The sequence below is a fragment of the Mesoplodon bidens genome (genome assembly GCF_964165515.1).
Source record: "Mesoplodon bidens genome assembly, chromosome: X".
NCBI classification, from domain to species: domain Eukaryota; kingdom Metazoa; phylum Chordata; class Mammalia; order Artiodactyla; family Ziphiidae; genus Mesoplodon; species Mesoplodon bidens.
Genome location: NC_138163.1, coordinates 99,078,582 through 99,093,643, shown reverse-complemented (window position 1 = coordinate 99,093,643; position 15,062 = coordinate 99,078,582). Strand labels below are relative to the sequence as shown.

At 40.1% G+C, this 15,062-nt stretch overlaps 1 protein-coding gene across 1 annotated transcript in view; it reads right to left on the bottom strand.

Moving 5' to 3' along the window:
• Positions 1-15,062, bottom strand: part of SLC9A7 (solute carrier family 9 member A7) — a 143,560-nt gene that overhangs the window by 29,620 nt on the left and 98,878 nt on the right. The window contains exons 12-13 of the mRNA XM_081222946.1: positions 12,244-12,397; positions 4,091-4,150 (exon numbers count right to left, since the gene is read on the bottom strand). Of these exons, the coding sequence (XP_081079072.1) occupies positions 4,091-4,150; positions 12,244-12,397 (214 nt within the window). The remainder of the gene's footprint in view (positions 1-4,090; positions 4,151-12,243; positions 12,398-15,062) is intronic.

Below are 15,062 nucleotides of genomic sequence, written 5' to 3'. Positions count from 1 at the left end.
ATGACTGAGGAACTACATTTTAAGTTTTATTTCATTTTAATTAATTTAAATTTAAACAGCCACATGTGTCTAGTGGCTACCAAATTGCACACTGCAGATTCTAGAAAGTACTAATTCCAGCCATGTCTCTCTAGCATCACTTTTTTCTCTGCCAAAAAAAATGACAACTATCTGCTTCCTTCTGCCTTCTCAGTGATAATACCCAAGATTCCTGCTGGGATCCTGTGGAGATGCAACTCTGTAGTCCCACAAATATTAAGTAAAAATTTGCTTGAACTGATTACTTAGACAATGGAGAGATTTCTCACTTCCTCGGTATAGAAAATAAGATTGAAAACCCGCTGAAAGCTCTTCTATACAGATAATTGTCATAAACATGAAAGGAATGACAGGATTAGAAAATCACCACTTGCCCCTCACAGTGTAATAATTGTTTGGAGACAATTTTACCAGTGGGTAAAAGGTTGTTGGGAATTTGACTATTCATATGATGTTAAAGGATCACTCTACAGGTAACTTTTTAGTTACAAAGGGAAAACAGTGCTCTTATGGAGAGACCTGGTGTCTAAAGTGATCAAATTTAACATCACTAATAAAAGGCCAGTCTGACAACATGCACCACCTGATATGATGCAACAAGAAAGTACAACATCACTTTTACATTATTTTTGGCCCCCCCAAAAAATGATTATCTATCTCTACTCAAGAGGAAAACAAATTTAAAAAATCCACTTTGTAGGGCATTATGCAAGACAATTATCCTGAAAATCCTGACTCCTTAAAAAAAAAAACTCTCAATGTCATAAGAGACAAAAAAGAGGAGGGGAGGATTGTTCTAGATTAAAAGAGACTAAAGGGGCTTCCCTGGTGGCGCAGAGGTTAAGAATCCACCTGCCAATGCAAGGGACACGGGTTCGAGCCCTGGTCCGGGAAGATCCCACGTGCCGCGGAGCAACTAAGCCCACGTGCCACAACCACTGAGCCTGCGCTCTAGAACCTGTGAGCCACAGCTGCTGAGCCTGCGCACCTAGAGCCATGCTCCGCAACAAGAGATGCCACCGCAATGAGTAACGAAGACCCAAGGCAACCAAAAATAAATAAATTAATTTAAAAAAAAAGAGACTACAGAGGTGACAACCAGGTCAGTCAGAGCACACAGTGGCAAGGAGCGGGGGGAGGGGCACGGAGCCACCACGGGCCTGAATTTAAAAAAAAAAAAAAAAGCCAAAGGAAACTTTGATTGGATCCTGGATCCTGTGTGTGTGTATAAAATTCATGTTACTTTCTCAGGTGTGATAGATATACTGTGATTATGTAGAAGACTAGATTCCTAGGGGATACATGCTGCAGTATTTAGGGGTAGAAAGTCATGATGTCTATAACGTACTCTGAGGTACTCGGAAATGGTTGAGAGAGAGAGAGAGAGAGAAAATGACACAAAAATGTATGACAAAATGTTAACAAATGGCCCATCCAGGTTAGAACTTGGATATTCATTGCTCCATTCTTTCAGCTTCTTTTACAGATTTAAAATTTTTCACAACTTAAAAACAATATTTAATTATATCTTTGGTGAAAATGTTTCACAAATACGTGAGTACAATTTCCTGTCTCTATAATTTAATCTAATTTACTAATAATGATGATTCGGGATCCTCATGTTACTCCAGGGTCTGAAAAATCACAAATTGTAAAGAGTCATGGACATAGGGTGCTATAATAGGTAAATAGGTAGATACAGTCTAGTAATTACATGGGTTTTTAAATCCCAGATAAATCTTACAATATTCTGTTGAGGTTTTTCTCCTAAAAGTGAAGGGCAAGGAGAAAAATGCTAGTTAACTGAAACATGTGGTTAACTAAATTCCAACCAAGACAGCCATCCTCAGATCTGGTTGTGCACATCCCCTGGAAACCTGCAGTTCTGAGCACAGGCCTACCCAGAGCCCCCGTTCCTTGCTTTTCCCTCCCTCTGCTATGGCAGTTCTGATCCTTGCTGCAGCCACTTGCTATCAACTACCTGCCTGAGATGCAGCCCAACTCCTGGCCCACTCAGAGCCTCCAAAGACCTCTGGGGCCCTCCCACAGGTGGAGTAACTTGGGAGGGCCCCTTGGAGGGTCTCGGAGGTCCCTGCTACTGACATAAGTGCTGAATAGGAGAAAGTAAACCTGCTTCCCAGCTTGCTACTGGGTTTTAAATGCCTAAAGAAAACAGACCAGGGGACTTGCGACATAGTCGGTGTTCTGCGATTTCTTTCCCCATTCAAGGCTGTTTACTTCAGGACAATCGAATGATTACTTTTCTGGCAGGGTTGATGGTCTCTTGGACCAATCCCCAAGGATGATAATGGACCTCACAAAGGGCCTCACCCTTGGGGCAGGGTGTGTGGTGGTGTGCTGGGCAGCAAGAAAGACCAGGTACAGTATTTTAAGTACAGTGCTTCAGAAGACTGAGGGTTCGTTAACTTTCTGAAATTCCTGGTTTCAGGAAACTGTCCACAATATATATTTCCCTCCTGACCTGTTACAACGCTTTTGATCTAGGCCACTATATAAATCTAAAACTTCTGTGCTGTTTTATTACATCATATTTTAGCACTCCCCTGATACATCAGGGTTGAGCTCATCTAAGCACATACAACAGTCTTTTCTTCCAGAATGAATTGAATTATCCTTACTTTCATTAAGAATAAGACAAATGTGGTAATCCCATACCAAATGAGAAAATAAAGCTATCACACTGATGTGCTCATTCTGGAATGAATACAAAAAATGAATCATTTCCCTTTTGATATAGTTTGTACATTCTGATTAACCACCATATAAAATGCCATGAAATCTCAGAAATTTTAGAAGCTAGATTTAATCAACAGGTTTTTACTTTTTAATTGGAATGGCTGAGGTCCTAAATAATTTGGGGAATATGAGACACACACTTTCATATAAAACCTTGAACAACAAACAGATCATTATCTGAATTCTCTCATGTCCCAAGTGTAATAACTTGCACTTTGCCTGAGGGACCTCCCTTCTTGAAGGCTGGATATTTCAAAGGAAAGGATTTCCCCTGCTACTTAACTGGAAGTTACAGTCAGGTCTCTGAAAATGAATCTCTGTGTGTGTGTGTGTGCATGTGTGCGTGTGTGTGTGTATGTGTGTGTATTTTAAACAGTAGAAAAAAGTGTGAATCCAGGGAACTTAAATGCTTCAATTAATTGTATGCATGTCATTACAGTTTACATTGGGGCCTGGCAATATCCCAAGATTCATGCCCCATGACAGGTACTGCTGCTTTTACCACTGTCCTCAGAGAGTAAAACACTTTCACAACGAGAAGAACAGAGTTCAAGCCTGTTTTGTGTTTGATTTATCTACCAGCACCCAGAATCAGATCAGGAAGAAAGCATGCCAGTTAAAGATATGGAAAGGAAAGAAGAAACACTAAAGTCTTTACTCTGATAGCCCAACATCACCACCCTGAGGCATAATCAAATCATAAACTTGGATGGACACTGAGAAACAAATTGCATTAGAAGAGTCTTTCATTATCTTCTGATTTCAAGAAAAATCTGTTTTTTGTATCTTCTGATTCACCATGATAAGGTACAAGTACACAAATTCATACTTAAAAAGTAAAACAGCATTGGTGCTTAATTAAAATGGTATAAACCATACCCCAGTCACGGCTGAAATACAAAATTCGAGTTCTCTTTATGAGTTAAAAGATCTTGTTTACTAGATCACAAGCAGAATTTTGTGGGGAAAGCGTTTGCGGCTCTGAAAATGGGCTGCTCTTAACACTAAGCTCAGCTGTACATGGAGAGACTCGCCAACTCCAGCTTTGGTGCCACACACTGTCCAAAATGGGGCGAGGGGGGACAGACTCTCAAGAACACCAACACATCCATCAGCCCAGAGGAGGGTAGAATAATAGAATAATGATTAACCGGACCTCCTGCCCCTTTTCAAAAAGGTTGGCGCACACGGGGAAGGAAGAAAGAGACAAACAGCATAAAGAGAAACATCTCAGGTTAGAAAGAGGAGAAAAGCCAGGCCCAGTTAATTTGTTTCTGAGGATGCCCTGTGTCACCTGAAGTACTGCCAGCGGTGTTCGTTCTGGTCCTCTTCGGAGGGCTCCTCGACGCCAACTCTGGGCAGCAGAAGAAGGGAACGTGAGTGTGACGGGGACAACAGGGGAACTAGGAGCTCCGGGCACATGACCTGGACCACGTCCATCAAAGAATAAAATCCGCACCCCCTCTTAAACTGTCCCCCTGTTCTCTAAAATCCAGAGAGGCTGCTAAATTTACATCAAAAGCAACAATGTTAGCAGCTAGCCAGGTCAAATGAGGATTGATTAGGAATGAAGACAAGCCTCTCAAAATATAACGTAATAAAATCAGAGTAATAAATGCAACTCATAGAAAATGACTTCATACAATTTTTCAGGAATTCATCTGTTTTATAAAGCAAGACACATCCATACAAAAACTAGAAAACAGAAAGTTGTTATTAAACATATATTTGAAGTGTTTACACGCAGTTTTACACATATTTGACAGAAAGAACACTGTATCGCTGAAAACAGCAAAAACAGAAGATAAAATGGCCTTTTTTTCTAGACAAGTAATCACACTGTCCATGGGCTGTATCCGAAGGTCGGGAACCCAACTTCTGCTATTCTCTTTACCTGATGGCTTCAGGAGTTGACACGGTCTATTTGCACCTCCCTTAATAATTGCCGGGTTATTCAGACTACATTTGAATTACACCATCATACTAAGAGCAGGGTTTCACAACCTCAGCACTACTGACTGACATTTTGGGCTGTGGCCTCTACCTGCAATATAGCACCAGTAGCACCCCCCTCCAGCTGGAGCAACCAAAAATGTCTCCAAACATTGCCAAATGTCCTGAGAGGGCAAAACTGCCCATAGCTGAGAACCTCTACTCTAAGTCCTGCATTCTCAGTGGGGGGTGATATAGACCCCAGGCACATGAAAATCGGTTCTTATGGGACAAAAAGTTTTTTTAGATATTACAGATATCTAAATTTTTTAGATATTACCTAATTTTTTTAGATATTTTTTAGATATTACAGTGGTTTGTAGCCCTCTAAAGCACCATAGTACATAAACAGATATATAGACCTGTGGTATTAAAATTTCAGTGGAAGAGGTAGATAAAAAGAACATTTTTAAAGGCTCTTATTCAGAGGAGCACTGATGGAAAAAAAAGGTTGAGAAACACTGTGCTAGACAATGCCCAAATACTCATGCTACTAATATGCCCTGAAAAAAGCAAGTGAGAACATGATGCTTCTTAAGGTGGTACTTTTAATGAGGTATATGTTCAGAATGTGACTTAAACCAGACTATAGTATTGAAAAATTATAACAAATTCCAGAAGAGCAAGCTGGATTCCATTAATGTACGATTCACTAGTAATAATAATAGTAATAGCAGCAGTATTAAGGTTATGATTAGCAATGATAATGTCATAGCTAAAATACACTAAATGCTTTCCATGTGCCAGATGGTACATTTAATGGCAGAATTCTTTATCATGTTTATTTGGTATCACATTTTTTCTTCACACTGTTGCCATCCCCATTTACCCAGACAGGAAACTGAGAGCAAGAGAGGTTAAATAAGTTGCCCAAGGTCACAAAGGTAGAAAATGATGGAACCAAGATTGCAACTGAAGCTGTTAGATCCCAGAGCCCTACCTCTACCCCTTACAGGATATTGCCTTTGACTACAAGGTGGCGTCTTTAAATTCTTTAAAAATATCCAGTAACAAATGCTATTACATAAAGATCTCAGGGCTTCTCCCTGCCTTTATTCCTTAATTTATCTTTAAAGAGCTTTATCTTAAACTCCCAGTGTGACAGGATTATACCTAGCAGAGTGATCTTACTTGTCCTTGAGTGATTGTATTGCTGCACTCTGGAGTATGAAGGTTATCCTGTTCATTTGGCTGCCTGGGTGTATGCCATTAACCCCCCACCACAATCACCACCACTTCATTGGTGTGTCACTTGAAGCTGGGCCTTCCAAGAGGACAGCCACCATGCCACCAAAATGTGCTCAGGACATAGATGAGGCTCATCTGCTGAATCTGCGCATCTGATGGTTTTTTCAAGTTGCCAAAATTACAACCTTTGTGAACAACAACAACTTGCTCAAGAGACTAAGAAAAATAGTATGTAGTTTGTATATTACCAGAAAGCAATTTCAGCATTTTGCCATTATGTTTTAAAATAGCAATCACATGCTCAACATCACTAATTATTAGAGAAATGCAGATCAAAACTACAATGAGGTATTACCTCACCCCAGTCAGAATGGCCATCATTAAAAAGTCTACGAATAATAAATGCTGGAGAGGGTGTGGAGAAAAGGGAACCCTCCTCCACCGTTGGTGGGAATGTAAATTGGTGCAGCCACTATGGAGAACAGTATGGAGGTTCCTTAAAAACTAAAAGTAGAATTACTGTATGATCTAGCAATCCCACTCCTGGGCATATATCAGGAGAAAACTATAATTCGAAAAGATACATGCGGGAGTTCCCTGGTGGCTCCCATGGTTAGGATTCCGGGCTTTCACGGCTCTGACCCCGGTTCAATCCCTGGTTGAGAAACTGAGATCCCACAAGCCGTGTGGTGTGACCAAAAAACAAAACAAAACAAAACAATACACATGCACCCCAATGTTCATTGCAGCACTATTTACAATAGCCAAGACATGGAAGCAACCTAAATGTCCATCAACAGAGGAATGGATAAAGAAGATGTGATAATATGAACATAACACACACACACACACACACACACACACACACACACACACACACGATGGAATATTACTCAGCCACGAAAAAGAATGAAATAATGCCATTTGCAGCAACATGGATGGTGAATCACTTTGCTGTACTACTGAAACTAATACAACATTGTAATAAATTAACTATATTTCAATTTTTTAATGGTTAAAGAAATAATTAAAAAAAAATAGCAGGGCTTCCCTGGTGGCGCAGTGGTTGAGAGTTCGCCTGCCGATGCAGGGGACACGGGTTCGTGCCCCGGTCCGGGAGGATCCCACATGCCACGGAGCGGCTGCACCTGTGAGCCATGGCCGCTGAGCCTGCGCGTCCGGAGCCTATGCTCCGCGATGGGAAAGGCCACAACAGTGAGAGGCCCGTGTACCGCAAAAAAAAAAAACAAAAAAAAAACAAAATAGCAATCACAAAATTCCAATTTAAAAAGATAAGTTGGATTTCTGGAAAGCAGTGACCTGGCTTTGGATTTGTGGTTATATTCATTTTATATTATACACAGACTAGAAATTAGCCATGGTTAAAAGTCATAGCTAACTCCTAATTATTTATGGAGGAACTCCAAGTCCTACCCTGGGCTTCTGACTTCTGGGCAGCCACTTAGCAGCTGATCAGGACCTCTGTCAGCAGCCTGGAGAAGTAAGAAACAACTAGGTACTGATCTTACTGAGGTTACAGATGTCAAAACACCACACTGAACTTCAGGGGGTTTCCGAATCATTTTAGAATAAGAACCTGGTCCACATAAATGATTCGTGGCCATTAAGTAACACCATAAGCACAAGCCACAAAAACCAATCAGTCTCATTACCTTACTTCTGAGGGAATTTCTTTTGATGTAATCTCCGTAAATGTCAGTTTCTACCTCTAACATATCACTATTTATACACATTTGAAAAAAACGCAATGAACTGACACCATATGTATTTTTCACCAATGGCACACTTTGCTTCATTACACTATCTGGGTAGAGTTGGACAGAAAGAAGGAACTAATAAAGATAGAAGCAGATTGAAATTGAAAACAGAGAAACAATACAGAAAATCAATGAAATAAAAAGCTAGTTCTTTGAAAAGATCATTAAAATTGACAAACCTCTAGCAAGACTGAAAGAAAAAAAAAGAGAGAGAAGATGCAAATTACTAATACTGTGTCATGAATGAAACATGGGATATCACTACAGATCTCACAGACATAAAAACAATAATAAGGTTATGCTATGAACAACATAAACATGACAATTAGATGAAAATGACCAATTTCACAAACTGCCACAACTCACCAATATGAGATATAGCTGTTAAAGAAACTGGCTTCATAATTTATATAATAAAACTTCTGGAAAAGAAGACTCCAGGACCAGTCGGTTTCACTGGAGGATTCCATAAAACCTTCAGGAAGAATTAATACCAATTCTAAACAACCTCTTCCAGAAAACAGAAGAGTAGGAAATATGTCCCAACTCACTTTGAGAGGCCAGATTACCCTGATATCAAATCAAAGGCAGTATGAAAAAAGAACACTACAGACCGGTATCCCAAATCCTTAACAACATGTTAGTTAATAGAATTCAGCAGTATGTAAAACATTTATTTATACACCACAACCAAGTGGGGTTTAACAAGCAAGGTTGGTTCCATATTTGAAAATTACTCAATGTAACCTATCATATTAACAGGCTAAACAAGAAAAATCATATGATCATATCAATTGATACAGAAAAGCATTTGATAAAATTCAACATCTGTTCATGATAAAACTCTCAGAAAACTAGCAATAGATGGGAACTTCCTCAACTTGATGATGAACATCTACAAAAACCCTACAGCTAACATCACACTTACTGGCGAAAGACTGAATGCTTTCCCCTTAAGATCGGGAACAAAGCAAGGATGTCTGCTCACATCACTCTTATTTAACATAGTACTGATGGTCCTAGCCAGAGCAATAAGTTAAGAGAAGGAAATAGCACACTGGTTGGAAAGGAAAAAATGAAACTGTCTCTATTTGCAAATGATCTGATGGTCTACATAGAAAGTCCCAAAGAATTTATAAAACCAAAAACAAACTCTCCTAGAACGAATAAGTGAAATTGGCAAGGTGTCAGGATACAAGGTCAACCTACAAAAACCAGTCGTATTTCTATATCCTGGCAATGAACACACAGAAAGTGAAACTGAAGATAGAATAACATTTAAAATAGCTCAAAATGAAGAAGAAATACTCAAGACGTAACTCTAACACACACAGGCATTCTATGCTGAAAACTATAAAATACTGCTAAAAGAAATCAAAGAAGACATAAATAAATGGAGAAATGTGCCATTTTCATGGATTGGAAGACTGAATAAGGTAAAGATGTCAATTCTCCCCAAACTGATATACAGGTTTAACACAATTCCTATGAAAATCCCAGCACAAGGTTTTTTTTAAGATGTAGACAAGCTTATTCTAAAATGTATATAGAAAGGAATTAGAAGAAGAGCTATGACAATTTTGAAAAAGAATAAAGTGGGAGGACCCACTCTGCCTGATGCTCAAGCTTATTATATAACCATAGTTATCAAAGTGTGGTACTGGTGGAGGTACAGACACATAAATCAACAGAGCAGAACAGAAACAGACCCGAATGCATACAGCCAACTGATTCCTGGCAAAGGAGAAAAAGTAATTCAATGGAGTAAGGACAGTCTCTCTTACAAATTGTGCTGGAACAACTAGATAGCCATAGTCAAAAAAATAAAATAAAACCTCAACCTAAACCTCATGTCTAATATAAAAATTAACTTAAGATGGATCATAGATTTAAATGTAAAGCATAAAACTAAAAAACTTTTAGAAGATAACACAGAAGAAAATCTTTGGGACCTAGGGCTTGATGAAGAGTCCTTAGACATAACACCAAAACCATGATGTTAAAAATAAATAAATAAATAAGTAAATAAATAAGTTGCATTTCATTAAAATTAAAAGTTCTGCTCTATGACAGACTGTTAAAAGGGTTAAAAGACAAGCTGCAGACTAGGAGAAAATATTTGCAAACCACATATCTGATAACAGACTAGTATCTAGAACAAATAAAGAATTGACAAAACTCAATTAAAAAAACAAATAATCTAATTAGAAAATGGACAAAAACCTTGAACAGATATTTCACCATTGCTTATTTGAATGGCAAATAAGCACATGAAGAGATATTCAACATCATCAGCCATGAGAAATACAAATTAAGACCACAATGAGGTATCCCCACATACCTATTAGAACAACTAAAATAAAAAAGTGTCAACAGCAAATGCTGGCAAGGATATGGGAGAAACTGGATCCCTCATACGCAGTCATTTCCTGACCTCTCACCATGTGCTAGCTGTTATGTTCTAAGTGCTATCTATATACCCCATTAATATTTTCACAACAATCCAATTATTATATGTGTACATAGACAGCTTGAACACATCAGGGAAAGTAGCCCACGCTCCCGGCTCTGGGTAGGACTACTTCAATGGCTCATTTTTTGAAAAGGGTTATGAGAAGTGCAAAATGTCACAAGTCAACTGTCTACTCTCAGTGGAAAGTTATTTGGTCCTGTATGTGTTGCCAGGGGGGCGGGTCAGAAAAGAACTTATGAAATAGCCTGAAAAACAAACACGATTTAACCAGGCTCTGAGCATCCAGGGCACCTACTGGGTAACCAGATAAATAGGAGCAGGAAGTAATCTCAGAGAGGTCACCAAATGCAAAGATTCTCAACTCTGTGCAGGGTAAACCTCCTTTCTTGCTCTTATTTTGCTACACAGAACAAAGATGATACCATCTTATGTCTCAAGTTTAAAGCCAAAAATCTGTACATTTTCTTCTTCGGATTCCTACTTCCACAGATGAATTATTTTCCCTAATATGACTCTTGACATTCACTCCAGGAAACTGAAATTTTAATCATCCTGAATTTTACAACATGCAAACGGTCCCTAACACAGCAAGCCTTTTGGGCAGTATAGCACAATAGCTAAGAGTGTACCTGGGTTCAAATCCCAGCTTGCCCACTTAAAGCTTTGTGACCTTGGGCAAGTTATTGCTCTATGCCTCAGTTTCCTCAGCTCTAAAATGAAATAGTAGTAGCTCCCTTATAGGAATGCTATGAGGATTATCTTAATGTATGTGTTGGCATCTCAACCAACAACTGCAGCACAAACGTTAGCTATTGTAAGACTCTTACTGATAAGCCCACCCAGGTTCTGCAGACCCACTCAGATCTGAGGCTGAGACCCACTAACCCAGAAATGGTGCAGCCGGCAGTGGCCACGCCCAGGAATCCCTGCCTCCCATCAATATAAAAGTTCCAGAAGAGGGAGACTATTCTCTCAAATCCCAGTTTCCTCCCTGACCCCAAGGATGACTGCAAGATCCTTGTCGGTTTCTCCCTCCTCCAAGCTAGGTGTACTCCGCAGTTGTCAGCCCTGAGCAAACTAACAGCCAGCAGAGAAAGAGAAAAAAAACATTGCCATCTTGTGGCTTTTCAGAGAATTCTTCACACCTATGCGCCACCCAAGTCTTCTCATTCCCAGCATGTTCACCCTTTGCAGATCTGAAACTGAGGCAAGTGGCAAGAGCACTTTCGATGACGCACAGGACACACTTAGAGCTGCAGGGACCTGGAGAAAAGGTGACAGCATGCTTTTATTTAACGTGAAGGAATACGGAGGCCGAAAGGCATGAGGAACTTGTCTTAAACCAGGGTCAGAGTTAGGCTGTGGGTCTCCTGAACCCTGTTCCAACGTCCTCTTTACTGTAAGGTGCTGGAGCTCACAGGCACAGTTTGCAATTCAAATGCTCTTAAAAAAAATCAGACTTGGGTCAATGACTCTCCATCCTGACACAGCTACAAAACCACAGGCCGGGGATGTCCATGAGGCTGCAAGAAGTGAGGGTTATGCAGGAAATGTCACCTCTTCTGTGCACTAAAGCAAGAAGAGACGCAGCATACAGTTTCCTCCTAAAACAAAACTCTAATGGCCTCCCTTTATTTCCAGCTGATGAGCTTAGTTTTCAAGGCCTTAGGTTTGATTTCAAAGGAATGTGAAATGCCAGACATTGCCAGCAGCTATGTTTATTCTCTCTCCTGCAGCTTTAAGACTTTTTGAATTCTTGCCCTAATGTCGCGGCACTAGCAAAGTCCAGGTGTTTCTAATTCCTTGTGTTTTTGTACCCACAAACAGCTTAATGATTTTTTTTCTCGTGGAAAATTCAATACTCTGAATTTGTATTTATTGTTTTTTAATTTTTAATCCTTCCCCAAACAAAACAAGAAACTATAAAAGCCTCCATGCACTAAGCTGTATGTAGCACCCCCTGCATGGGAATAGTGACATAGTTAGGCACAAAACTGGCCTGAGTTTCAAACCGACCTTATATTAAGCCACGACAACATGGGCGTCGTGCCTCCACCAATGATCCAGACAGTGAAGAAGACAATGAGCAGGGTGGTCGTGAACATCATCTGGCGTGCGTAGGATGCCGTGTCTCGGATGGCCAGTGCAAATGCCATCGCTCCCCTGAGGCCTGCAGGGACCAAAGAGGAAGCTCTCCTGTCATAAGGATAAATAACAATGTGTCCTCAAATCCACTGCTGCCACTTGGGGCTAATAAATTGTATCTGCTTATGCTTCAGGAGTCGAGTTGTTTTATACAGAAAATAATTTTAAAGGAATAGGATTTCCTCCTATTTGAAGTTTTCTTTTGCAAAATGCCCAAATGCAATGAGAAAAACACTGCACCGCTTTGTATAGCACATTTTAGAATAATAATACTCTTTTATTACTGAAATAATTCTCCTGCTAATAACATGAACCAAAAAGAAATATAAATAAGAAATAATCATATAAGCTCTCTGAGTCTGTGATCCAAGTACTACCCAAGCACTATACAGTCATTATAAACTTAAGAAGCAGGCTAGGTATGAGTATGAGAAATGCACAAAACAGCTCAGCATTTCCTTAGCAAAGCCAGGCAGAGAAGTAACAATATAACCTGATCTATATCAGGAGTTGGTGAGTTTTCTGTAAAGTGTCAGATACTATTTTAGGCTTTGTGGGCCAAGAGGAAAAACCAAGGATGTTATGTAGGTACTTACATAAAAGAGAGAAAACAAATTTCCACAAAATTTTATTGACAAAAACCAAGAGCATAATAAGTACTATAAGTATAATATATAAGTACCATGTTATAAAACTATAATAAGTAATTATAATAAGCAATAATAATTATTATAATAATGAGTTCAATTTATTGTAATCCAGGTCTACTAGTGAAAAGAATGGAATTCTTCTGGGGGTGGGAGATTTCAGTTAATTGGGTTTCAAAGTTAGTGTCCCCTATCATCAAATAGGTTGCAAATATTCATCTGTAAAAGCCATTCTTAGCCCATGGGGTAGATGAAAACAGGCAGCAACCAAATTGGCTGACCCGTGGTCTACAGCCACATTTTTATGTTCTAGAGCTTCTCCTTCTAAGCTCTTTTGTTCCTTCCCCATACCATGCTCCTAATTTGTTCTATAGTAAAGACTTAATCCATGGTCTTTAATAGCTATCTAGTATAAATTCCTATTCACCATGGGTAAGACTGTGTGTATATTATGAGAATGAAAAATTAATACTCAGTATATTTATTCACATATTTTCCCACCTTTTCCAATAATTTCACAATTTCATTAACCTGAGAACTTCACAACAATTCACTAAAGAAGAGTGATTCAGTAAAATGTACATTAAAAAATAGAGCAAAGTCGATGTTCTCTATTAATCTGTCCTAGTCAAATATTGACACACATCTAGACCATCCTACAGCCAGCTACGACACCACTTAATATTTAAACCTTTAAATGGACGTTGTCTCAAAGAAGAAAACTTGAGGGCCAGAGAGAGACAACGTGTGCTCCATTCTTCTTTATTAGGTAAACACTGTAAGCAATATGAAGGTGAAACCTCAGGTATTTCTTTCATCGCCTTGAAGAATGAGTTCCTTTTGAAAGCCAGATTTCTCCCAGCAGAAAATAATTTTGATAGGAGATATCTTTAAACAGCACTGTGTACTTCTCAGTCTTTTAGCACAGAAGATAATGAACACACTTAAAACTTTATCTAGGTGACTGAGCTATCTCCAATTCATCTTTCTCTTTCCACTGGCATTTTTCTAGTATGTATGGACGATCTGGTCTGTCACTGCCCTCCTCAGAAGCCTCTAATGTTTCCCAGCTGCTCTTGGATAAAAGCCCAACTCCTTGGCATAGCACTGGAGCTTCTCCGTGGTCTAGACTCCAGCAATGATTCTCAAAGTGTGGTGCTCAAACCAGCTGCAACAGCAGCAGCAGCCGAGAAGATGTTAGAGATGCAGATTCTCGGGGCTCACCCCGTACCCTCAGAATCACACTCTGGTGGTGGGGCCCAGCAATCTGCTTTTAACCGGACCAACAGGTGATTCAGATGCAACCTGAAGGCTTGCGCCAGTTTACATGCAATTTCCCTTTCCAACCTCACCCTCGTTCTGCATTATCCCATGTGTCTCACATTTAAACCAGACTGCTACCCTACCCTGAAAAAGCCACACACAGCAATGCTTTCCCGCCCTTCCAACCTGCCACCTCCTGAAATGCCACTGCATCCAAGCCCAGTTCGAAGGCTACCCCTTGGCGAAGATGGGCCTGGGCCCTGCTTTTCTTTTGTGCAATTTACCAGCCTCTCTTGGGAGAAACTTAGCTCTTTGTACACCTGTCTCCCCCCAGTGGACTGTGAGCTCCTGGAAGGAGGTGGGTTTCTGTATCCTCCACAACCTTGAAGTGTGACGTATATAACGAGGATGCTCAACAAATGTGTGTCAGAGTGAAAGGAAATCATTAAGGCGGGCTGTGTACTTAAGTACAGATGCAAGCAAGGACTAGACAAAGCAACTGCTTTGCTGAGCAGTGCCTGCTGGTGTGATTTCAGTGTGACTCTCTGAGGCCTCCAAGAACTACTGTGTGGCAGTAAAGGGCTGCTACTCACTTTGCCTCTTGTACAGCCCCTCCCCCTTCCCGGACAGAGGCACCTTTAAGGGTCACGGTGGCCTTTTGCCTATCTCCTCCCTCTGCTCTACAGAGATGCTCTTACTTGGGTCTCGTCTATAAAGTCGGATGCTTTCCACTCTCACTGCACCATCTGCCTCATGCCAATTGCTCTCTCCTTCTTTATC